Genomic DNA, 26,287 nt, shown 5'->3' on the forward strand with positions numbered 1-26,287 from the left:
GGGAGCTGGATTCAGGCAATTCATTTAGTTGTTTTGGTGCTTGAAAACTCTAAAAACACACAGAGGTAAAATAAGTATTATCATATTACTAAAGCTGTTACTTTTTGCTTTGTTTTATTATTTGGCATACAACATTCATTAATGTTATCTGAATGTTCCTGCCACAAATTTGCCACACAGTGTTCTGCATAGTGGTACACTCTGTCTTTGCTATGAATTATTCAATTTGATTCAAATGAATTTGACTGGAAATAGAAACTGAAATGTTTTGAAATGATCTTTACAGCATATTGCATTAGGTTTTGAATCTTAGTTAAATAACATGGAACAGTTATAGAAACAGAGGACTCCCAGAGTATAATTTATCCAAGTCTACAGTTTGACCTTTTGATCTTAACCATTAATCCTCCAATACTGAATGACAGTGTGGTCTTGAAAAAGTTCACGTGAGATTACCAACCCCTTCCTACAGCTGTCAAAATGGCATACAATGTCTTGTAGCAATCTAAGCATCTTCTGATCATGCTTTCACTTCTATTCAGTCAGAATTTCACTTTATTATTGGTTTTGTTTAAACAAAATCATACAAGCATAGAAAACTAAATACAAAAGGATTCACAGATAAATTAGTGGTGATTTTTGGCTTGATGGATTTTGGACAGCAGAAGCTGCGACTAGCAAGCATTTATGATATGTATTAATCCACTTTCCACCTACATTCTTTTTAAGAATGGCAGAGCCATGCTAGCTGTTTTGCTTTGCTTCCAGTCTATACTAAGCTATCACATCAGTCTTGTCTCCCTCTAAACAAGGCAACAAGTTTACTCTACAATGTATGGAACTGCTCATATTAATGTCATTTCTTATCATGTTTGCTTAAATTAGATGACATCATGGTGTTTAAATGAGAGACACTACAACATAATCAAGTCATTAATTCAGATTTGTGTTATTGATTAGTCCTGGCATCTCGTGACATTTCTTAATCACTCCATTCAGTGAGATTCAGAACCTGAAATGCTCATTAATCATTTTCATCAGTTATAGTCAAACTGAGCTGAATCCAGTCATAAAAGAATTTGTACTTTTCAAAACCATTTTTTACAACCGTAGATCACCAAAGCTGTGATCAGGTTACTCAGCCAATACTCACATTACAGACTGAAATTATTTCAACTAACATAATGAAAAACAAAAAAGAAAAAGTCTCAGTATGACGCTGAGCCAAGCAGAATCTTCTGATAGTCTCTCATAAACAGAGCAAGGCACCTTTAATATCAGCCACAGCCACATCTGCATGCAGCAGAAAGGAAGAACCAGAAATGTGCTTTATTTCTTACATATTCTGAAGAGGATTTTGGTGTGTTTTTTTTTTTCTCTAGCTGTCTCCCTTCAGTTATGAATTATAAAAAATAGTGATCCACGAGAGAGCTTAAGATTCCTCAGTATTAACAGATTGAAATAATTTAATTAATTTCCCTCTTTCCTTTGTAATTTTTTTCTGTTGTACAATTTTTCATTTTTTCGTGATTATTTCCTTTTTGGATTGATATCTTCCTCCCACCTCTCTTTACCATTGGAGGTCTACTTCATCACCGGAGGAAAACTGTTTCATCCACTGGCTCCACCTCATTCTCCATTCGACTGTAGAGAGAGTGTAGGGGGGCAACAAGCTTTATATTCCTTTCTGCAGACTGCAAGTCAATAGGCTCAAAGCATCTCTTCAATCTGTGGAAAAAGGGAGGAGTTGAGTTCTGGGCAGCCACTACACAAAGACAGAAACCACCGAAATCTGCAAGTATTGTCTGGCACTGGAGAGGGAGATGGGGGACTGAAAGATTTGAGCAACAGGGGTAAGCCTCTCTGGATTTTCAAAGTGATTGCCTCTGGGAGTGAAGCCGTTGCGTACATCTGCAATTATCACGTCCATTTATCTATTGATGAAGGATTGGTGATGGTTACGCTTGATGGTTTTTGTTAATGGAGTGATTCAGCTGTTATTCTCATAAAGAAACCATTATGTAAATCAATTTTACCTCCCCCAAGGAGCCCAGTTCCTTTGTTTATATCTTCACGGCAAAGAATTTTCAAGCTTGAACAGCAGGACAGCTGCATATCAGGAGTCTAGTTGCTGCTACCTGGAATTTCTAAAACATCAACCTGGAGATGCTTGTGGAGAAAGCCACTTTGTGTGGGCTAGTCTAGACTGAGCTAATAAAATATTGCATTTTGTAAAGAAGTCACTGCCTTCACATTATGGTTAAAGCATCCACATCCGAATCAATTTCCCTGGGGCCACACAAACACATTGATGCCCAGGAGGCGACTCTCCAAAATGCAGAGTCCAGTTCGCTGAAGGCATCATGGAAAGAGATCACAGTGGATTTTATAATGAAAACCAAGATCCATGGTTTGAAGTTTGTCTTCTCTCCAGACAAGTCAAAACCACAGAGAGTCGTCTGGATCATGGCCTTTTTTGTGTGTGGCAGTCTTCTCATCACCTGGTCTTGGAATCGAATCCTCTACCTGATGTCTTATCCTGCTGTCACGAAGATCTACATGGTTTGGGCTCACAACATGTCCTTTCCAGCTGTTACGCTCTGCAATAAAAATGTTTTCCGCGTATCCACTTTGACCAAGCATGACCTGTACCACAGCGGCTACTGGATGGACCTCATGTACCCTAATCACACAGTCATAGAAAGGAGCCTGTCCATCCTTAGGGACAGCCACAAACAAGGTCTCCTGAGCCTTTTGGACTTCAACAACTACACCCCGCCCCCTGATTACCACATCAACACCACTGAGATGATGGGACGCCTCGGTCACCAGCTGGAGGACATGCTGCTGGAATGCAGGTTTCGTGGGGAAACATGTACCTACAAAAACTTCAGCACTGTATGTAGAGAAAGAAAGATGGTGTTTGTCAGGTGTGGATGTGAATGTTGTTTACAAGGTTGTATTAATAATTCATGTAAGCATTTAATGATGCTCCCTCCAGCAGCAATACTAACTGGGTATTTTTAGGTGTTACAAAGCTGCAAACAATCCTGTCCTGTTTTATTTCCTCTCAAACATGACAGTTTTTCTGCTTTATTAAACTTGATGTCTTCAAAAAGTCACTCAAGGAAACAAACACAATGTTACTGTAACATTGTGGTGGAGAAACAGTTCATTATCAATGACTTCAGTGTTTACAGATTCTGAAACAGTTATAGCAGTTATATTAATGCCAGTAAATTCTTGAGTTGTCAGCTGCTTTAACATTTTTCTTTATATTCTGTGATAATATAAAGAAAAGTCGGAGAAAAGAAAGAAAAGTCGGAGAATTAATAATTCAAACGTTACAAGCCAGTCCAAATTAAAATTGTAGCTTCTCTAATTAAACAGCTGGTGGGCATGTGGGGTATACGTATGTTCATGCCTCAAAAAAGCAGCTGAGTTTCCTATTTAAAACACCAGATGCAAGTCCATTATACAGTTTGAATGCTGCATAGAGGAAGTGGATGATGTTGCTCTCTTTAGGATGGTAAAATTACCAACTAAATCCTTTTAAGACAAACCAGCAGCATATAACGTCAACAGAAAATATTCTTTTTCAAGACTACCATAAATGGGGCGATTTCTGCGGTAAGAAGTATGCATGCTGACAATGCAATTTATTTCTATAGCACTGAAAGAGAAATTCAACCTGGGGGACACGCTTGTAAATTTAAAACAGTAAGTCATGACTGGCATTGAATCACTTGTAGAGCGAGAGCCACCACTAACTGTAAAACAATGGCCAGATTGAAGTGATAACTGGGATTTAATCTGTGTTGTCTGCACATATCTTAAGTAACACACAGTGTGGCTGTGATGTGGCTAAAAAAAAAAAGCTATTGATTTTTCTAAATTTAAATGTAACAGTAACTGTTCAGTCACCAGTTAGATGGTTTCTGCTTTGCAGACCTCATTATATAGCCAGCGATGGGAAAGGACCAAAATTCTGTCATCTGTCTGAGCTGCTTAGAAGTCTGAGTCTGAACATGGAACACTGAATCTGATCTCTTGATCAGCTTTGCCATGCTGGTTGGGTTTTTGCCAGCAAACCTCTTTCCACAACCTCACCCACGCTGGATATTCAAAGTTTATGATGAAAAATTACCATTAGATGCATTGCTTTTCCTTCTGGCATGACATGTTTAGCAGGGTGAACGGGAATAGGGAGCCAAATTGTTGAGCAAGCCAGCAAACACATCATCTTAATATCCACAAATGTTGTCAAAGTGCTACAGTATGTGTGTGTGTGTCATCCTGTTGTTTGCCAAGTCAGGATATTTGGAAAACAGTGAACATTTATGTTACAAGTATGGCTCAGTGTAGTAGCTTGAAATGACTGAATGGAAAGGAGAATTCAAATTATATTCTGTAAATTCAGACAGATGCTTATCAAATTAAATTGAGGATGATTTAAATTGAATCATATTCATTTATATTAACAATAAATATTCAGTAATCACTACATTTCATAATTTTATTGTTGGGTGTGTATAAGATTTAAATCTGTGTGGCTGTTCTCTGATTCCAGATATTTAGGATGTATTTTATCACAGTTGTTGTGACGCAGTCACACTTTTAAATATATAGTTATTTGCTAGGAACACAAACCAGCAGATATTTTTGCATATCTGGTATTGCTAATCTTACATGGGACTGTGTCTAGGTCAAAACATTTTATTGTATCAAACAAATATGACCTTTGTTCTTAGCCGGGGTTTTGAAATGCATTAGAAATTGATATCCTAGCTCCTCCGAGTGTTGCGTAACCTCAGTTCTGAGAGTTGTATCTCAAACTGATACTTATTTTTAATTCATTCAACCCCTTAAGCAGTATTCAGAATTTCATTTTGTTAGCCTTTATCCAGATTCTACCTTGAGTTTAATTTAAATGTGAGCATTTCTAATCATGTGTATCATGATTTGTTTGTTCTTGTTTGGCAGAAGACAGAGAATTTTCCAATCATGGGGGATATCCATAAAACAGAAAAAAATGTGTCAATCTGTTAACTATGGGCACTGAAGCAAAAGCTGAAAATAAATAACTGAAGCCAAATGAATTCATTAAATCAGAAAGATATTTGGTCTGAGCAAACCCACTGTAGTTATTGCACATCAAACTTTAAATACCACAACACTTCACTGCCATAGGTTTCATCTCGTCAAGACACACACACACACACACATAATATACAATATATAATATACATATATTTATACATACATACTTTCAAACATAAAATTGTGCCAATATCAGTGTCCTAATATCAGTTGTTTCTTATTTAACGATGGAAAAATAGTACACTCCAAATTTCTCAGGGGAAATTTGGAGTGAAATTGGGTAGAGATTGATAGCCGCTGTTGCTGCTAAGGAAGGCTCATTAATTCGTCGAATCAGAGCCAGGTGCCTGTTAAAAGACGGTACTGCTTTCTGATAATCACAAAACCTCTGCAATGATTACATGTCCTGTGCAATTACAGGCTGAGGTGTAATACATCTCGTGCTGCTAGACAATTTACCACAGCACCGTGTCAAGAGCTTGGCTTATTTACACTCCTATTTCTTCTGTGCTTTTTGTTTTCGCAGATTTACACACGCTACGGAAAATGCTACACTTTCAACTCTGGATTAGATGGCAACCCTTTGCTGACCACGTTAAAAGGTGGCATGGGGAACGGCTTGGAGATCATGTTGGATATTCAGCAGGATGAATACTTGCCTGTTTGGGGAGAGACAGGTTAGTGGATCATTAAAGCACCATTCTGACTCATGGTAACTTTTGTGCGGAAAGCTTTTTATTTTGTCAGGTTAACCTGGAAATCCCAACTACCTTTCTAGCCTTGTCATCTCTATGGCATATAGATATAACACTTTATGTAGGTAACAAACCACAAGATTTCTCACTTTACTACTGAGACTTTGCAGTCTAGTGCACTACAAAGAACTGACGTACTACTCAGCTGATAGCACAATATCTTGATGTGTTTTTGCAGCTCTACTAAACTGACACTCACTGACATATAGCTTCCTCATTATGGTGGACAAGAAACTAAACCACATGAAATAAGACTTTGGTTGCAAATACGTTTCCTAATATTTGAGCTCTGCATTTCAATATACAACTCAGTCTCACTGCTAGTGGAAGACTAAAGAGCCACAAAGCGGGCCTCCATAGGCGACTGTACATTTTGTTACACTTTCTGTATCCACAGATGAAACCTCCTACGAAGCAGGCATCAAGGTTCAGATCCACAGCCAGGATGAGCCACCCTTCATTGACCAACTGGGATTTGGTGTGGCCCCTGGTTTTCAAACTTTTGTGTCATGTCAGCAGCAACTGGTACCTAATGTTTAGCCTCCTCCTCTACAACACCTCAGCCTTTTCAGCTCTGCTTCATTCTGTGTTTGTTCCCAAATCCTCACCAGCCGGTTCGCATTACTTCTGTGTCACCGACCCTGGAGCAAAATCACATGTTTGTTTAACCTTGGGTGGGAAATGTACAGTTAGGATGTTATATAACTCCCAGAGAGTCTGGGTATAATAAATGAAATATAAGAACTATCAGGTAAGAAATGTTGCTAGAGTGCAACCAAGTAATGATTTGATGCCAGCATATAAGTATAGAGAGCCAAAAGAACATCAGACTGCACAGAATGCAAAATATCTGGGAGCACAGATTGTTTGTTTTATTTGCCATATTGAGTCTTTTCTACTTTTAGCCTAGTTTTAAAAAAAAATGAATTCAGCTATTTGAATGCTGTGAAAGTGTTTCTAATGGTTCTTTCAAGAAGAAAGCAGAGAAACTGTTGGGAAGAATCCATACAGCAATGGCCGGCAGGCTTTGACAACACTAATTAATAAAAATTAAACCTCACTTTGAGTTTTTGAACATGTATAATTATATATATAATAAACCTCCTTTAAAGAAATCGTTAAAGTAATATTAAACATTATGAATGTTTTTTTTTTTTTTCTCACAGATATGCTGAAATGATCACTTGGCAACAGCAGTCAGCCAAAATTAGAGTGTCTTAACTGTTCTTAATATAAATACCTGACCTGTGAACACCCTCCTCTCAAGACTATTAGCTTTAGGAAACAATATTAAAATTACTCTCATGTTTTGATGTTGAATTGAACTGCCTGCTGCACCTGTCATCATATTGGTATAAAATTGTTTATTTTCCTCTTCCAGAAGCACTTACAGGATGCATTATTAGATGAGAAAGATGACCCACGGCTATTTTGAAGACATTTTAAAATGAATTATGATTTAGGGGCACAGTAAAATCAGTGTTTTAGCACACCATATCAGGGGAATCAGTAAAGGCCTGTGGCAGGTTTGTTGACTGTGGAAAATTAGCTCTTAGTGCTCAACTATCTTTTCACTGCCTTCACTGCCATCAGTGAAGGATGAAAAGTAATAAACTATAGTTAAGCCTGAATTGATTGGAAAGCCTGTGTGCAAGGTCATAACACTCAGCTCTCATGGATTTCCCATCCAAATCTAATGAAACTGTACAGCAGTTATGTGATGTTGCCAAGACAACAAATTCAAATGTCATCTCTTTTGTCTATGCTAGAACAACACATGAGCCAAACAGTCTTTTATTTCTAAAAGGAAACAGAATAGGGAAATAGCCTAACAAAAAGGAAAACCCTCATTGTAAGTCACAAAATGGCGCCTGTGTCGCAAAGGATTTTATCTTTTTTGCAATGATTACCTTTGAGATCAAGTGTATTTTTGTATTGTGCTGCAGGCTCATTAAAATTTCTAACATATAATCAGTTCTAGTGAAGTCTAAGTAATGGAGTTTCAAGCAGTAAATCAAATTTATTACTTTAATAATTAACCAAGCCTAATTAAAATGATTTTGCTCCTAGAATGAATGGTCTTGGTTACTTCATGAGCATGAGATAAATGATCAAATAAAATCGTTCAGCCTTTGTTTCAGCAGAATAACATGGGATGATTGAGGCAGAGTTTTGGTCTACTTTAAAAGACACTTGGACACCACAAAGATTTAATTTTTATCTACAGCTGTTGAAAAAAGTGAATCATCATTCAGCCATCTCCAAAAAAATGAATCTGGTTTATTAATCACCTTCAAAAATGTTGCTCTGGAAAGGAAAAGTGCATAGATTGTCATTTATAATCATGACACAAACGTCCACACCAGTGACAGCTAAAAGACATGTTTATGACCTAAAATATGTGGTGAATTAATTAGACTGCCATTAACGTCTGGCTGGCATTAATTTCAGTCAGTCTCCAACAAGTATGATGACATACAGTGTAATAGACAGCTGCATGAAGCACTTATAAATTCAAGACTAAGACTTCATTTGTAAAGTTTCTGTCACAGGAATTTCATTTTTAATAGGAGGCTGTGACTCTTCAGCCTGGAGAGGCATAAAGTCTACACCACCAAATTCTGGACTAGAGTTATACAATGGTTGAAAAAGACCTGCGTCTTCACTCAAGCTCGAGTTAATCTAAGATAAGAATGGCTGAAGGACAACCCACCAGTGCAAAGATGCTGCAGAGTTTTCAAGAGTTTTCTTAGGAGCTCTAGATGTTTTGTTGTTGTAGTGACAACAGGCTTTGTGGCCGGAGGGCTTAACCACTTTCTGTCCCATCTTTTGATATTGCTCCGCTTTTATTTTGATAATGATGTGGGCTATATTCCCTCAACCCTTGCCCTAGATGAGACGTCCTATGAGGCCGGCGTAAAGGTACAACTTCATTCTCATTCAGAGCCTCCTTTCATCCAAGAGCTGGGTTTTGGGGTCGCCCCTGGCTTCCAAACATTTGTTTCCACTCAAGAGCAGAGGGTAGTGTATGATTGTCTGGCCTTTAGGCATGCCACAAAAAAAACTGTATTGTCCAATAGCTACACACCCCTCATCCAGTTCCACACTTTCATGTGCTGGTCACTCCCCACCCCCACCCCCTTGGGAATGGATCCACTCCCTTTCCTCTGTGTGGCTGAAGCAACAAAATGCAACATCTGCAGGCTGTCCTTTTTGTCATTGTCTTCTGTGTGTAATAGATTAGTAGAAAAATCCACTAATGAGTTTCATTTTATCTTTAATCTATTAATTTGAGTCTTCATTAGAGCTGTTTTTCAGCATGCACATGACATGCACAGTTCTATCATTTTTTTTTTTTTTTTGCTTTTATTTGACATTGGGGTGATCCACTGGGCTGCTCCTTAATAAAATCTGGAGGGACCAGGCAATGTGATTCATTAGATTATATTACCCATGACGACTCTGGCATCAGTTTGAAGTCTAGCATTTATTGCACTAGGATTTTATCTCCAGTGCAACTCCAGTTATGAGAGTCTGTGGACTAGAAATGGAGTTCAATAAAGGCTTAATCATGTTTGCCAGTTTAAGTCCACTTCCTCAGTTAATTTTACTCTATCCCTGCCACTTCCTATTGACCATTAGACTGTCAGAGTTAGGCTGGTTAGGGGATGGTGGTGATCAGGAAACCTTAAAGTGACGATAGCAGCGTCATTTATTTGTAAAATTTGTCATTAAGAAGCCTTTGGCAGTGATTGCTGGCTAGCTCCAACTGCAATTAGTAACTATATGCTCAAATGCCTAAACAAGCATCGGTGACCCTCGTAAATAATTGGTTCATCTTTATAGTGAAACTGGGTGTAGGCATTTTTTAGCATAAATTGCTGTCAACAAGACTTAAAGGGGACTGAAGGTCTTGGTGGTGGTTAAATATCATGTGTTTATAAAAAAGAGTTGAAAAGAGTGCTCTAAACAGACTGCACACACACAGGGCACGTTGATGCAGCTAGAAGACAAGCACCATGGGTCTAATGTTTAGTGTGAACCAAACGTTTAAAATTCAGGTGTTAAATATTCCTCACTAGTGGATTTCATTTTGTCTAATGAGCCCATGAACTGGCTATACACTACATTTCTATGTTATTTTAAAATTCACATGTTTATGCAGTACGGGCTTTATAATAAGCTCTGCTAGGCATAGATTAAGAACATATAAATAGTTAATCAACAATAAGACCACTTCAGTAAGCTTCTAGAAAGTAATTTATTTCTTAGGAGTTATTTTCATTAAATACTAATTACAATAAAATAGGATGTCAAGCTCTATAAAATGTCTGCTAAATTTATTAATTGCTAACTTTAATGCTGTAAATGTTGATTTTTTTCATTTCCAGGGATTGTAAAATTTGTCCAGTGATTGTGGTGTCCTGCGTGATATTTTTACAGATTTCTGTTAAGCCTGCCTCTATTCCCATGGTACTCTGATTCCCACTGGTGACTAGACCTGCATCAGTAATGTTCTGCATGATATCTGCTTGCTTCTATACGTGGTCAATCATGTTTTTCTGACTGGACATTTTGTGCTGTATCGTCTCTGTGCACATTTTTATTTCAAATGCTTCTGCATTTTATTTGAAATGTTTGTGTTGGGTTTAATCAGCTTGTTGTCCTTTTTGCGCTGCTGCCGTATTGAGCTTGCATTGTGTTATACCTTGTAATCCTTTGTGCTGATATACTGAAGGGAAACATGCTGCTTGCTCTTTCAGCTTCAGTACCTCCCTCCGCCTTGGGGAGATTGCAAATCTACTGCCTACGACTCTGAATACTTCTCCACATACAGCATCACCGCCTGCCGCATTGACTGTGAAACCCGGTACCTGCTGGAGAATTGCAACTGCAGGATGGTTCACATGCCGGGTATGAATTCACAGTGATGTGACCGATCAAAAATGTTGCATCCTTGTGTAGCAATTTCATATTTAATATGTAAATGTTTTCACTTATACGATATTTCAGGAACCTCAACAGTTTGCACACCTGAACAATACAAAGATTGTGCTGATCCAGCTTTAGGTGAGCCCACACACCATAAATATGAAATATTGGCGTAATAGATTTGCATTGAATTCAACCAAGTGTTCAGCAGCACTGTGAGACTATCCCAGCCTTTAAGGTAACATTTTCTTAGCTTTAACTTAAAATTGCTTTAATCTCAGACAATGCTAAAGACGAGCACTAAAGTCATTGTTTAAAAATTCCATTAGTAGGATTTGTGATGTGTCTATGCTTCACTAATATCAAATAAATCCCACAGAGCTCCCCCCCACACACACTCCTCTAAATTATAGCTTCAGTCATTATTTGCTTTCATGGAAAGTGAACGATGGCAGCAAATGTAGTTTTTTATTGTGTGCAGAGATATTTTTATCAGAAACTGAGAGCCTCAGTATGCAGGTTTGTTTGATTCTTCGCAGTGATCACAACATTTCAAATGACTTTGATCATCCACAGACTTTTTGGTAGAGAAAGACAACAAGTACTGTGTCTGTCAGACCCCCTGCAACATGACTCGGTATGGCAAGGAGCTGTCCATGGTTAAGATCCCCAGTAAGGCATCTGCTAAATATCTGGCTAAGAAATTCAACAAAACTGAACAATATATTGGGTAAGTATTATTTGGTGGCAGTCAGTTACTCAGATAATGGCCTCTTTTCTGTTTGTCTGTTGATGGATGTACTGTACTATGGCATAGCATGACCTGAGTCTCCATCGTTCACCTTCAATGTAACAATAATGAAAGATAGTTGCAGAGGAAATGTGAGATATCATTTGGTGTAGTGTAATCCCTTCACAAATGACATCTGTCGGGCGTGCTCTTGTCTGTCTTCTTTCCAGAGAAAATATATTGGTCTTGGATATCTTCTTCGAAGCGCTAAATTACGAGAAGATAGAGCAGAAGAAGGCCTATGAAATTGCAGGGCTTCTTGGTAAGATTCTTGCAGTTTGGGGTTCAGTGTGACAGGGACAATGTGTTTGACCTCAGAATCAGCACTTTCAGCAGTCCCCCGCTGCTCTTTCCACATTGTGTGGTCACGCCTGGTGCTTTGAGTTTTCTTCTTTGAACATGTGAAACAGGCTGAACACATTTTCATAATCTGATGCTCTTGCAAGGGCAGCCAGGTTGGGGCTGATGACAACTTGGGGCTGGATGGACACTTTTGAAGATATTGCTCAGATTACTCAGAGATACTGAATTAGAAGTGACAGCGCGGTGAATGGTTTCATGCACCATTGTTCAATTACTGTACCTGCCAATATCGATTAATCTTTCTTTTTCTAGGTGACATTGGAGGTCAGATGGGGCTGTTTATTGGAGCCAGTGTCTTAACAATTCTGGAGATATTTGACTACCTGTATGAGGTAAAATGACGACCTTTAAATAATTAGAATATGAACAACTATCAAAAGTAGTAGTAAAGTACAGCATAGAAAAGCAAATTATCACAGGAGCAGCTTGACATGTTGAGAAATATGCATATTCAGTTTCTTGAGGTAAGCGAGAGGCCAGCAGACAGTTAATTAGAAAGGTCTGGTGTGTTTTGTTTGCTTGCTCTTTGCTCCTGTTTCCAGTCTTTATCCTAAGCTATGCTACTCCACTGCTAACCACAGCTTCATATTTAGTGTGCAAATATGAAGCTGGTACGCTGATGTAATGTCACACAACTTTGTTGTAGCCTAATTATACACAGTCTACACTTGAACGTTGTTGTACTCAGAATGTTTCATTTGAATATAAAAGTCCACATTGTATTTCAACTTCTAATTTCTTAATTTTGTTTTGGATTTAGGTTTTTAAGGATAAGGTTTTGGGTTACTTCATGCGCAAGAAACGACCACAGCGTTGTCAGAGCGACAATCTGGTAATTTTATTCTCTCTAATTGAATGAAATAAATATTTGTTGTGTATTAGAGCTCAGGAATAACAATGAAATGTCTGCTCACACTTGAAATGCTTTTAATGAACAGCACCAGAGAGAAAGCACAGCCACACCATATTATGTCATAATTCATTTTGCAGAATGTGTGTTGTTCCTGAAAACATAATCATTAATAATACATATAAATATAGTACTCTTTATTTATCCGATGAATATAAAGAAGCACCACAAATGATTTCCTATGTTGACAATAATGTGAAGTAGTTTTACAGATTGAATTTAGATGAATATATACAAAAACAAACTGCCTTTGTGAGCCTCTTTTTCCAAGCTTTTTTTTAATGTGGTTTTTCATGTGTTGTGGTACTTGAGTGCCCTTAAACCTCAGTGCATGGTCAAAGAGAAGTGAAGTGCCAGACCTGCTTTCAGTTAACTGTTTATTCATGACTCATGTACTGCTATTATGATGTGAGGTTACAGTACTAATTTTAGTCAATCCCACACACCAGCCCACTTTTCAGTATTTACACAATCGACAGTAGTTTCTCTGTGTCACCCTCAATCATGTAATTAGAGTTCACTTAGAGCAGGAAAGCTGTTATCGTACTTGGGCTTTTCCACTTCATGTCAGTATGATTAGAGGAAATGCAGAAGAGATTCGTGTGAGAGAAGAAGATTGAGCAGAAGAAGTTTGAGAGCTCTGGAGATTTTGTGAGCATTTCATGATCAACTCTTCGAAACCTCTCAAGGCAATACAACCTGTTTAACCTTCAAAATGGAAACTGGATTAATGTGAGGTATGCCTGTCCTGCTCTTAAATCACAGAGTTTTGTCGACCCCAGTGGTTTAACACACTGCCTTCAGAGGTGCCTTTACTGCCTCTGCAAACTGTTATGTAAGCTTTATATAGAACAGTTAAGAAATGATTAATAACTTAAATGCACCTTCTTAAGATGAGTAATCAGCACAAAGGGCCTACTGCTGAGTCAGACCTTTTCCAAAAGATAGAAAGGCAGATTTTGCTACTCCAGTAGTAGAGTTATTTGTAGCAGTGGAATTCCTGTAATGTCTCACACAAAAGTAAGTTATTTTAAATAAAATTCTCAGTGCTTTCAGTAAAAACAGATTGTAAAATTGCAATATGCATGTAGACCAGGACACCAAATTAGTATCTAAGACTGAATAATAATAATAAATAGTAATTGCAGCATACCACCCTCCCATCACACCAGTCTGAAGGAGTGTATGGTAGCCGTCACTTTTAAAACAAAATACGATTCCCTGTCTAGAGCCAGTGTTTGCTTTGCCCCTTCTCGGCTACTGTAGAGACATGGCGACACAACATGGCTGCCTCTATGAAAGGAGACCTGCTCCCTATATACATTTAAAAAAAAAAGGCTCATTTTGAGATTAAGAAAATGCATTGGTTGGTATTTTCCAGTGTTTACTAATGACAGCATATTTATAAATCTTATATTCCATTTCTGCTAATAGCCTGCTCTATATATTACACATTGAACCTTTAAATAGCACTTCATTTGAATTTCAGTTTCTGTTTAATCTCTTTGTAATGCATGGCAACCAGTGGTCATGTCTCTAGTCCAAATGACAGTTAGAAGCCACTAATCCATCTCACTGAGGGCAGAAAGCAAAAACAAATCCTCTTTTTCGGTGCCATCCTAACCAAAAGCATTTATGCAGAATTTTGTTGGGCACAGACATTTGTTTTTGTTCCTGAGTATACCATATCTACCAGTTTGCATTCAGCCTTCTTGGCAGAATATTGGACATTTAAGCTTTGTTTGTGTGTGTGTGCCACACAAGCCGCAGACTTTTTCAGCACAAGCAAAAAGACAGCATGCAAAATAGGCTGTCCCCAGTTGGTTGTTAAATCAGTGAAAAAGTTCTGGATTTGTGTCTGCATGAGGATTGTTCTCTTGCATGCTCGGTCGCCTCAAGTTCACAATATGGTTTGATACCTGATGTGGAAGAAAACATTGAAAGAAGTTGTTTCTTCTCATTTGTAGAAATGAACTCATGGTCATTTAAGTCAACACAGTTATGACAGAGGTTTAGTCAGTCTGCTTCATTTTGTAAAGTGACAGTAGAAGAAGCATTTATTTAGTGGACTGATATATATAGTATGTCATGCTCTTACTGGAGTGTTATACAGTGTGATATGTATTGTATTCTTCCCCATTCATGTCATATGTTCACCTGCTTACTGAAAACCATCCTCCTTACTTCTCTCATATTCAACTGTTTTTCAACTAGTCCATTGTCACAGTTTCCCCTAAACAACCTTTAAATGAAGTAATGTATTTAGTTGTTTATTAGACTCTATTTTGATTTGATCTTCATTCTCTTCAATGATCATCTAAATTTTTGGATGATTGCCATGTGTTTTTCCTGTATATTAAAAAAAAAAAAAAACATCAAATCCGAATTTGAACAGCCAGTTTCCTTCAGTATTTTAATGATATACTGAGGGAAAACAATCTCTTCCAGTATTCCTTCATAAGTTTAACTAAAATCATTTGCATTGTGCTTTATTTTCATTTCAGTCACCCTCACCCATATTTCTTTTCATCATGTCTATTCCAGGAGTTTCCAGAGAACCCAACCAGCCCTGGTGTCACGCCTAATCATGCCCCCAGGTAGCACACCCCATTGATAATAGATGCTCCCTCCCATGCTGTCCCCTCTTTCATACATACTTGAGACCATCTCAGCACCATCCTTGAAACCATCTCATTTATCAGTGGCTACAAATGATTTGGTTGGAGTTAGCAGACAGTCATTGAATAAAGGGGTGATTATCCAACTGCAATGAGCATTTCAAAATCTACCACCATGTCAAGACAGGTTAGTTAGTTTGTTGCGAATCTATATTTATTGGCTTAACAGGAGACATGAGTTGGTTGGTTTCTCGTAAAGGTTTTACTCTGTACTATGCAAAACTTTCTCCTTCCACTAAATAATTATGCTCTCTCCCATAGGATAAAGCATAGTACTCCTGTGACAACAGATTACATATTTATTGAACTGTACAAAAAGCTGAACCACATGAGATCTATTTGCTTCCCTGCAGAACAGAGGTCCATTTAGAGGCAATGCGTTTGAGGCTCGTGCCAGATAACATCACTAGATGCATTACTTTGTGATGTTATCACAGGTCTGCATGCAGTGAGTTTGCACAAAATATAAATGGTTTTTGTCTGCTGGAATAGCTATTTTTACCAATGGGACTACTGAGGTTGTTATCCATGTATCAGCAGTTATCTACTTAGTAAGCACCTTTGAGCATACAGGGAAATGCAGACATATTTGGATGTTTCAACTTCCACATCTTTAGAAATTTAACATGCTAGTGTGAGAGGAGGACTAAAAATCTTCTCTTTTGTTTCTCCTCTCCCTCCTTTCATTCATCTTTCCCCACCTTCCCTCAATTCCCTTTAAACTTCTCACTACCTGTGAAACATATGCAATGTGGCTGATATTGGAACCTCCAAATCTGTTGTATTTATTACGTCATCATTGTCTACATATGTTTCTGTCATTATACTCCAATATATATCCTGTCCTCGTGTCTGATGCATTACCAACCATGTCTCTCCTGTTTTTCTGTTATGGTTCAATTTGTCCTTGTCATACGATTTATTTTTTAATTTTCCACGTCCCTCCATAATCGTCCCTGTCACTTTCATTTTACCTGTGGCTCATTTCTTTTCTCCACTGTCATCATCACTCCCTTCATCACCCTTCCCTTAACCCGGTTGAATTCGTCTTCCCTCCTTCCCTCCCCTCTGTTTTGCAGAGCACCTGTGACACCCTCCGGAGTCACTCGGACAGTCTCGGATTCACGCCGAACATGTTACCTCGTCACCCGACTTTAGGCAACTTTGAGGAGTTTGCTTGTTGACAACATAAAGTAGGGGTTGAGGGCCAGGTGGCACATCTAGGGACCTGACAGCAAACTGTGAAATAATTCATGTATTTAACAGAAATAGGTTTGAGTGTGTAACTCAGAAATGTATAGTAGAGTTTATCAATGCCTGAATAGAAATAGAATACTATCATCAGAAAACAAAACCACTTCCAAAACAGAACTCAGGTTTAACTGCCATGTCGAGGCATAGTGTTAATTTATCCATGTTTCATTTTGTGGATTTGTTTTTCTTATCTAGTCTCTTCAGAGTATACAATCAGTGAAGATAAATGTGTCCAAAAAAGGGATTCTGATCTCTGTTAAAATGGGTTGCGTAGTACTGTTGTGATAGTTTTGCTGCATATCAATCAAAACAAAACAAAAAAAATAGTGTAGTGTGGATTGATATGTATAGCAGTGTTTCAATGTTGCGTTAATAGCATCTAATCAGTGCTATACTGAGTGACCTTATACCTGTCACAAGTTAGAACAGAAGAGCCTTTTTAGGAAACTGCTCGGCTTCAGTGAGCTGACTGTTGGTTAAAAGAGCTGCTCGTACATGAATCAAAACACTGACTAGTGTTTAATTGTTGCCTTTTGCTAATATGAGACTATGAATTGTCTCATCAATTAGACGACTGTGCTTATTCAATTTAAAAACAGAAGAGGAATGTAATTATTTGTGTATATATGTAGTTTTTGATCCCCAGTATGACAAGAGATACTCAGTTGGATGTTTTTGTTAACTCTAGTCACTTTTTACACAGTGAAGATAAAAAAAAAAAAAGGAAGAGGCTGTTGATTGTACTATGTCTTTATATATCTGATATTTTATTTGTCATTAATGTTTTCTATTTTTTAGGATAATGCTGTTATGGTGTTAGAAAACTACACTAGCTAGTTGGCCCGTGTTTCCATTTGTTTCATCAGAACAGACCAGGCTTTCTTCTGCCATTCTAATTCAGTTTTTTCCATTATTGTATCTTAAAGGTGTTCATTAGCACAATTCCCTGTGATAGTAATCTATTCTCTATTGAACATAAGTAGAGTTTTAAAAGGCTTGTTGGTGACATTCCTAAACTTGATTGAAATTTGTAAATAGCCACAATCAGATGCTATGAAGAAATCCTATACTGCCCATGTGAAACATATTCTTCATCAGTTCTTACACCAGAAGGAATTTGGAACCGTGAACCGTAAGTGTCTTTGTTTCTGGCAATTACAACATGATAGACAGCTTGATAGACTTTATTAGATACAAGAGAATTGCCTCAAAACATCAAAACCACAGTGCACCTCAACCCCATTCATTTCAGTTACTTTATAATAGAAATGCATTGTACAATTTTACTATTGTATCCAATTATTAATATTATTATTATTATTCCAGAACATGTAATAGGTCACAAATAACAGTTTGTGATGTATAAATGATCAAGTATAATAAACTCTATATTTACCCATCTTACCCACGTACACAACTTTTCCTATCTTCGTGTCAGTCTACTTCCTTTTTTGTTAATATTTATTGTTATTTATACTCTGCACTACAGTTATAGACTTGTAGGTACACTTCCATACCCTTTACTATAAATAATTTATTAAAAATCCAGAGAACCGTTTTTTTAAAACTGTGCAACTTTGAAGTATAATGCCAGTCAAGTCAGTGGTGTTCATTAAAATATAGCTTTATTACTGTGTTGTCTGTGTATTAGATGACTGTTGATGTGAAGCACAAACCTTTGGAGATCAGCCATCACTTGAAAGCCAGTGACCGGACAGCTATGGTTGTGACTACCTTTTATAATTCAAGTTTTAACTTCTCATACTGTCACATGGTGATATGGCGTGATCATTGCTTCAGCATAATCAGGAAAAGAGCATTGTCTAAAAGGAGCCTGAGGTAACCTCATGTTGAGACTGTATCCAAATCGAAATTTTACCTTTCAGGAAACTGAAAAGCAAAGCAGTGTCATTGTGTCATAAGCAATAAATACACTGAATCAGATACCACTGCTGTTAAATTTAATGATATATATATATATATATATATATATATATATATATGTTTGGGATTTTTCAATTTTTTGCACAACAGCTGGAATTGATGTAACCTGCTAAAAGCTGCCAATTGCGACACAGGTGTTGACATGACATGGCAATTGTACAATAACCATTATCAGCCAGATAGATACAAATGCAATTTTCTGTTACACAACGATGCTGTTCTGAAGATGCTGCTTTGCCATGATGATTCTGAGTGTATGTGCCATGTTGTCAGGTTAGAAAGTATAAAAACAACCCAGCATTTATCGCAAACTTTGGAGATATGTGGGATTTGTGACAATGTCCCAGGTCTTTACCTCTTTCCCCACCCCCTGCCTTACTACCAGTTAAAGAACAGCAGAGTGTATCTGAACTGGCGGAAACTATTACTGAACTATTTGTGCTAATTTGGTAGTACACAATTGATATTTACTGAATAGTTATGGCCACGTCAAAAACAGTATTCTATATATTTCTGTCACCAAACACTTAGATTTTTACAGTAAATAATTATAGCATATCACCTATTTTCCTTCTTGCATGACCACTGTGTACTCCTATTATCTCTGGTCTCTTAATGTAATATTAGCCATGCTATTCACTTTGTAGTGTCTACAATGTGTTTCTGGAGCCAGATGAATCAGAACTGTGTTCTCCACATCCTGTGGTACAATGTCTTGGATCTTTACAAGAGATAAAACCTCCTCAAAATCAGGCTTGGGATCCAGCAATATTTAAAAAAACACAAAAAAAGAAAAAAAAAAGCTATCATACAGATGTGAAAAACTGCAGTACCTTTCTAACAATTTCTATGGAGTCTAAAAGCAGTGCAGCTAGTTCCTACACACATCTGGGGAACTGGACATGCTTCATCTGGCTCTAAATGCTCTGTGTGCATTTAATTGTAGATATGTGATTTTACCTCTGAAATGTACATTAAATAGTTAATACTCACTCAATTATGCGTAACGTACTCAGTCATAAATCAATCTGTTATGGCCACTGTCCCGCATTAGTGCTATTGACAACCCAAGCTTTGTACAAGTCAGAGTTTAATCAAAGCTGACAGATTTTGGGTGTAAATTGACACTAAATGATAACAGTCACAGAGAACTAAAGATTAAAAGTTCATTCCTGATGAACAATAGATGATTGTTCAGAGCAATAAAATAATCATATGCTTCATATCTTTTACTGTAAGGAGCAGTGTGTAAAATGTGATAGATTTAGCAGCAACTATTGGTGAGATTGCAGAATGCAACCTTCTTCTATGTCGCCTAAAAAGGCTCATTCTATGATTTAAGAAACCGGTTGATGTTTTCCGATGATTGTCCACTATTGATAACATATTTATGAATATTATATGCAATGTGTGCTAATAGGTTCCCTTTAAATATTAGCCTAGATATTGCAACTTTAAAGGTAGCCTATGAAGCCACTTGACCACCAGTAGCACTATAGCTTGATGCATAAAGGTACATCCATAATGTAAACAGTACCCAATTTAAAACATTAAAAAGTTGAATTGTCAGCTCTGAATTTACTGGACACCAGACTCAAAATGCACCTGTCCATCAGGTGTGGATTTGATAAAACTTAGTTTGTCATTTTTAAAAAAAAATCTGATTTACAAATATTTTATGACGCTGGAAGTGTATTGTTACTATTATTAAACCTTTATTTTACCATGATGTCCCTTGAGATTTAGTGAGCATCTTGTGCTTTTTTTAAAAAAACACCACAGATTACTTGTCAGTAAAAGATCTATTTTCTATACTGAAAAGAAGATGTAAATCAGTTTTGACAGATAAGCAAACTGCAAACTTTACTGAATACTGAGTCTTATTGGCTGAATTATACACAAAAGAATCAACATATGTCTCAAGTTCTACCAACAAAAGTGATGATACTAGCGAAGGGCAAAAATCCAAAATTAAAATTCAAGCTGTATAGAACAGCTTTACAGATGTTTGTCTGAAATGTCCTGTCATCACAAGATAAGGAAATACTGCGCACAAATGATTTTGTTATTTTCATTATAACTTAATCCATACACACAACCATCAAACATTTAAATCCTAAAAAAAAACAAAACTGATAAATTCTATAGATCCCATAATAACATAAATCATTCAAAAGGAGTTTCTGTACCAAAAGAAGTTGTGCTACATTTCATGTATGCAAAAAATGAGCAAACATTCCATCATTAATAAATACATGCATCCTTGCCTTATATCAGCAACATGAATCCTTTCCATATTGAGACAGCTACTTCAAACACAAGTCATGTGGGCGTTTATGTGATTCTTAGCGCTGTAACAATCTCAAGTAACACTGCCAGCTGTAAACCATGTTAGTGTAATAAGGACCCAAAATGGAAACAGCTAATGGTGCAAAACAATCATTATATGAAACAACAGATTATCAGCGGATTATCTGGATTTTTTTTTTTTTTTTGGGCTTTCTAACTTATTAACTTATTTCTAGCTAACTTACAAAAGCATTTCAAAAAAGCTCAAAGACGATATAATAATAAAAAAAAAAGTGTCACAAATGGTCCACAGGCCTTATCATATATATATAGATACAGATACAGGCCCATTAAATGATAACCGGCTATAATCCTGGCTGTCAGTGCAGTGTTCAACATATTTAATATTTATAACTATATGCTTATAAAATAAAGTCAGGTACAAAGTGCGCAAAAGACAAATATAAAATGGAAAATAAAAAGCCTGAGAAAAAAAATTATAAACTTGCTTCCCATAGTTAGCGGGAAAAGGAGTACTGATATCTGAAGCATCAAAGACAGAAGTGTAAAATCTATTCTGGTCTAAAATAAGTAACACATCTGATATTTCCTAGGAAAGAAGTCTGTAATTTGGTCTTAATTACTGCATATGTACCAATTATAGGGAAAATACAGTAGAGACAGTAAATCAATTGTGAGTTTTGTGTACAATACAAAACTCAATACAATACAATATAGACTTTATGGAGAAATATTTCCGAAAAATAAATGAATAATGTGTTAATGCTTACTCAGGTTAAATTGGGCCAGAAATTACTTTTACCCCTGGTATTAATACCAAATGACAGCTGTTTCCAAGGAAACTACAAATCTGTAAAATACAGCGTTCCAAAATTAACACATAAGTCAAAAATGGAAAGGAAAGGGGACATAAATTAAGCCTTTAAGGTTTTCAAAGAAATCAATTACTTGTTATTATAAAACTGTCAATTCAATATTTTTAAACAGTGACTTTGTAGAAGTGGAGGCCCCAGGAGTCTGTGGAAGCAACTTTTAAGTCACCACAGGTGTACTGGTACTAGCGTACACTATGGCCAGTAATTAAAAACAAACCTCAATACAGAAATGTCAAAAGAAATTTTTGAGATCATTTAGAAACAGTATCTCCTATTACACAGTTCAACAATTTATCAACAACAAATTATCCAACTAAAAGTCTCTAATAACCATGTTTATGCAATCCCTATAATTAAAGGTTTGTTTAGGCTCTGTATTATTTAAGAAAATGGCTATTGGCTGATATATAGTTACCAGATTTTAGAGAACTGATGCAGCACATGCTAGCACACTAAATTTTAGGTACAGATCACCACAGAATCAAAGGACCTTTTTTTTCAATTCATATTCAATCATTTAAAAGTCTGAAATAACTACGAGACATGTTAATTTAATTCTCTTGGATCAGAGAGGCTTCTTGTTAAGAACCATTTCCACAGGTATAAAATTTATTCAATGCAACATAGTGCACAGTCCGACATTAGTGCTAATTAACTGAGAGGGGTATGTGTACCAAATTAAACAACAACAAAAAAAAACTAAATACTTGCAGAGCCACTAGGACTTTGTTCCACATAGAGGCACCACAGAATGAATAGCAGGGGAACTGTTTGAAAACCAGTGAGGGATTTGCCATGTTGGGACCCGTCCTAATGACCCAACAGAGTGAAGGATGATTGATTCTGGCGGCTGAGGTTCAGTGACAGGCAATTTAATTTTTAGGGAGGGCAGAAATCGGCAAAGTAAGGGTGCTGCAAGGCCTCCTCTGCAGAGATCCTCTGGACAGGATTACATTTCAACAGGTTCTGGGTGGGATCAAAGGAAACATTTTAATAAGTGGACAGTATTATCATGTTCCCTGCATGCAAAACTGCATACTGGCAATGAACGGCCTGTGATTTTACTGCTACTTACTGAAGAAGCCATTTAATTGATCTAATTCAGAGTACAAATTTAAAGTACTTAAAACATATTTTTATTATGTAGAAAGCCAAACATGGTAATAGACCAAGTTTTTGTCAAATGAAACAATAAGCCAATAGAAAATGAGAAGTACCTGAAGTAGATCCCGTCCTGTGCTACTTAGTTTGGGGACAACATTGACCAGTGAGGTGGTGGCTGGATACATGGGATATGGCTACAGGTGTAAAAAAGGCAGAATAAAAAAAACATCAGATGAAGAATTCAGTAAAACAGAGTGTAGGATCTATCCACTGACTTTACAAAATGAATTACATCAATAATTTACCTTATAATCAGGGAGTTTTGTCATTGTCTGCCACTGCTCTTCAGTTGGTGTACCCAACAATGTGCCCGGCAGTTAAAGAAAACTTTTTTGCAAAAGAGGCCCTATGTCAACTATGTAGATCATTAGTTCTGCCTGAACAAACCTATGTGGTCTCACAGTGATAAATACCAATTTGTTTAAGGTTAGGACCCATGTTGTCAAACATGACATCAAAAAAAAAAAAAAAAAAGATATCTGAAGATTCTTTTCAGCTGGTCGTCCACATCGTTGCCAGGAAATAACGGCCTTCCAGCATTAGCCAGCTCTGAAAAGGACATGATATCAAAGTAAAGCATGATTAAAATATTATATCTGCCTTGTTTAAATTCAGCTTTATTGTGTCTAAACAAGCGAAACAAAGATTCAATAGATCACAAAACAACAAAAAACATAATGTTATACACTAAAATGAAGCATGACAGGATAAAAACACTCCAAGTCAAAAAATGATTTCCATAGTAGTCTAAAATACTAAATGCATTTACCACTCAACCTTTTTTAAAATTTTATTTTAAAGATTTTAGATTAAAAATATTTTATATCATCTGCAAAGCTGTTCCAATTTTTAGCTTTCACACACAGGATATACTGTACAAGTAATCATGTATTTGAATTTTGACTGTCTAGTATTATATTTATAATGTTCTCAAGTATACTCAGACACCTATAAATAGTATGGTGTCTGTCCATTTTGGACTATCTTCAAGATGGCAATGCTAAGGCAGTGTGGTGATTTAATGTGCCCTGTGGCCCAATAGATTCATTAGAAATTATTATTAGTTTGAGCCATATCCTGACTGACTACAGTAGGTAGAAAAACAAAATTAGTAAGTAACAGACCAACTTATATTCTCACTTGTGTGAACAACCACAAATCAAACCTGCAAATATGCATCCAGCTGACCACATGTCAATTGAGGTAGAATAAAGTTTAGCACCAAACAGCACATCAGGAGGCCGGTACCACAAGGTCACCACCTGCATAAAAATCCCAGTGTAATAATTAGACCAATTCCACCAATTTTCAAATTCAAAATTAAAATAACTGTCCAAGTATTCAGTGTAATAGCTGCTGTTAGAAATAGGTACTTTTTTGTGCTGACATGAATTTTTATAAACAAATGCATGAAATGAAAAAAATAAATCATGAACGGTTTTGCTAATGGTGTACAACGTACCTCCGCTGAGTAACACCTCACAGGAATGCCAAAGGCGCGAGCCAGTCCAAAGTCAGCAAGCTTCAACTCCCCGTTCTACAGAGAGACAAGTTACTAAATCTTTCCAGATGATGTAAAGATACACTTATACAATGCATCTACAGGTCACTGACTCGTATTGTGAAACCCAGAACAAGCCATCTAGACAGAACAGCCATAAAACATATTGAAAACAGTTTGCTGACTAGGCCAAATTATTCGTCCACAACGTGATGAATATTGCATGCCAAATACTGCTAAACACTCACTCTGTTGATGAGCAGATTCTGTGGCTTCAGATCTCTGTGAAGAACATTTCGACTGTGACAGAAAGCAAGGCCTTTCAACAGCTGGTACATGAATGACTGCAGAGGGAAACATAGTATAGAGAGAAGTCAATGCTTAAGTAATTTAAATTTGAAAAGATTCGACATCCAGATGACAATCACAGATCAATTGAAGAACCATGCCTGTGTACAATACACATATAAAATGGTGCACTGCCCTTGGTTAGAATTTCTTGGTGGATTATCTACTATGTTTATCTCTTACCTTCACAGTTTCAGGATCTAGATCCCCATTGCAGCTGTCAAAGTATTTCTTCAAATCCTACAGATGATAAGAAAAAACCAATTAGCCTTAGGAGACATACATTAACATAATGTAGGTTTAAGATGATGCTGTCTCACCTGATCGCAGTATTCAAAAACCAGGGTTAACTTCTTATCACTGTGCAAAACATCGTGTAGTCTAAAGGAGACAAAACAGCATTAGTTAGGTTGTTTGTTTACATAAAAATTCTTTTATGGGAGACACTAGCTGTCATTCCCACAAAACAACAATTCCACTCAATCTCTGTAGCAGACCGACCTGACAATGTTTTTATGCTTTAGTTCCTTCAGAAGACAGATTTCTCTCAGGGCAGAACTTGGCACCCCCTGCGAAATGACAACTATTAGCACTCGGCTGCTAACAATTTGATAGCTTCTACCGAAATGAAAACGACTGTATTCTGAAAACAAACCTCGTCGTCGTCGTCCAACCGGACCCTTTTCAAAGCCACTATTTCGTGGGTTTCTCTGTTTTTAGCCTTGAAAACTGTCCCATACGTACCTGTAGAGCAGATAACGTGAGGCTAAATCACAGTGCCTAGCGTTATTTGGCGTATTGATGAATGGAAAACCAACGCTCTGGCTAACGTTACCTAGCTAGCGTTATTTTCGTAAGGTTAAACGGTGACAGACAGAAATCCTCTCACATTATTCATCGCTATCGCGAGTATATGCGAGCAAATACTGCACAAACAACCTTGTAAGTTACGTGGTTAACCAGTCAATTAATTAATAAAATCTAGCTAACGTAGGCTAGCCGCGCAACTACAAGGATGCTATCATTGTTTAGCAAACCAGATAGCTAATATTAACTTTATCATAAGCGTGCAAAACTTACCCTCTCCGATTTTTTCAAGCTTTTCATATTTCTGCATGTTGGCCAGTGAAGCCAGCCTTCAACTAGCTAGCAAACCAATGACCGATTAAAGCCCCAAACTGGGGTTAGCTAACAGTGTTATGACAGCTAGCGTTAGCTTAAAGCTATCTGCACTTGCTGCTGATGCTCAGTTCGCAGCCAAGCTTGTATTTTGGGGCATCTAGAGGCCAAAAGCTGAACTGTAGCACTGTTGGCCAAAGATTACAAAGGCAGCACTGCTGGATGAGACCATTTTCTGTCCTTT

At 37.1% G+C, this 26,287-nt stretch overlaps 2 protein-coding genes across 2 annotated transcripts in view; one reads left to right on the forward strand and one right to left on the reverse strand.

Annotated features, from left to right (window-relative positions):
* asic1c (acid-sensing (proton-gated) ion channel 1c) overlaps nucleotides 1-19,499 on the forward strand; it is a 76,404-nt gene extending 56,905 nt beyond the window's left edge. The window contains exons 2-11 of the mRNA XM_026314151.1: nucleotides 5,627-5,777; nucleotides 6,253-6,380; nucleotides 10,619-10,769; nucleotides 10,869-10,925; nucleotides 11,364-11,517; nucleotides 11,748-11,839; nucleotides 12,193-12,272; nucleotides 12,701-12,772; nucleotides 15,395-15,447; nucleotides 16,608-19,499. Of these exons, the coding sequence (XP_026169936.1) occupies nucleotides 5,627-5,777; nucleotides 6,253-6,380; nucleotides 10,619-10,769; nucleotides 10,869-10,925; nucleotides 11,364-11,517; nucleotides 11,748-11,839; nucleotides 12,193-12,272; nucleotides 12,701-12,772; nucleotides 15,395-15,447; nucleotides 16,608-16,686 (1,017 nt within the window). The 3' untranslated portion in view covers nucleotides 16,687-19,499. The remainder of the gene's footprint in view (nucleotides 1-5,626; nucleotides 5,778-6,252; nucleotides 6,381-10,618; nucleotides 10,770-10,868; nucleotides 10,926-11,363; nucleotides 11,518-11,747; nucleotides 11,840-12,192; nucleotides 12,273-12,700; nucleotides 12,773-15,394; nucleotides 15,448-16,607) is intronic.
* Nucleotides 19,500-21,157: 1,658 nt separating this feature from the next.
* On the reverse strand, nucleotides 21,158-26,233 carry cdk5 (cyclin dependent kinase 5). The gene is made up of 12 exons (XM_026314153.1): nucleotides 26,005-26,233; nucleotides 25,580-25,668; nucleotides 25,426-25,493; nucleotides 25,245-25,305; nucleotides 25,108-25,164; nucleotides 24,825-24,920; nucleotides 24,538-24,612; nucleotides 24,241-24,337; nucleotides 23,555-23,624; nucleotides 23,321-23,381; nucleotides 23,129-23,209; nucleotides 21,158-22,877 (listed from the first exon to the last, which is right to left on the reverse strand). The coding sequence occupies exons 1-12, from the start codon at nucleotides 26,039-26,041 to the stop codon at nucleotides 22,791-22,793; spliced, it is 879 nt and encodes a 292-aa protein (XP_026169938.1). The 5' UTR covers nucleotides 26,042-26,233; the 3' UTR covers nucleotides 21,158-22,790.
* Between the last annotated feature and the right edge of the window lie 54 nt (nucleotides 26,234-26,287).

The sequence above is a fragment of the Mastacembelus armatus genome, chromosome 17 (genome assembly GCF_900324485.2).
Source record: "Mastacembelus armatus chromosome 17, fMasArm1.2, whole genome shotgun sequence".
Taxonomy (NCBI): domain Eukaryota; kingdom Metazoa; phylum Chordata; class Actinopteri; order Synbranchiformes; family Mastacembelidae; genus Mastacembelus; species Mastacembelus armatus.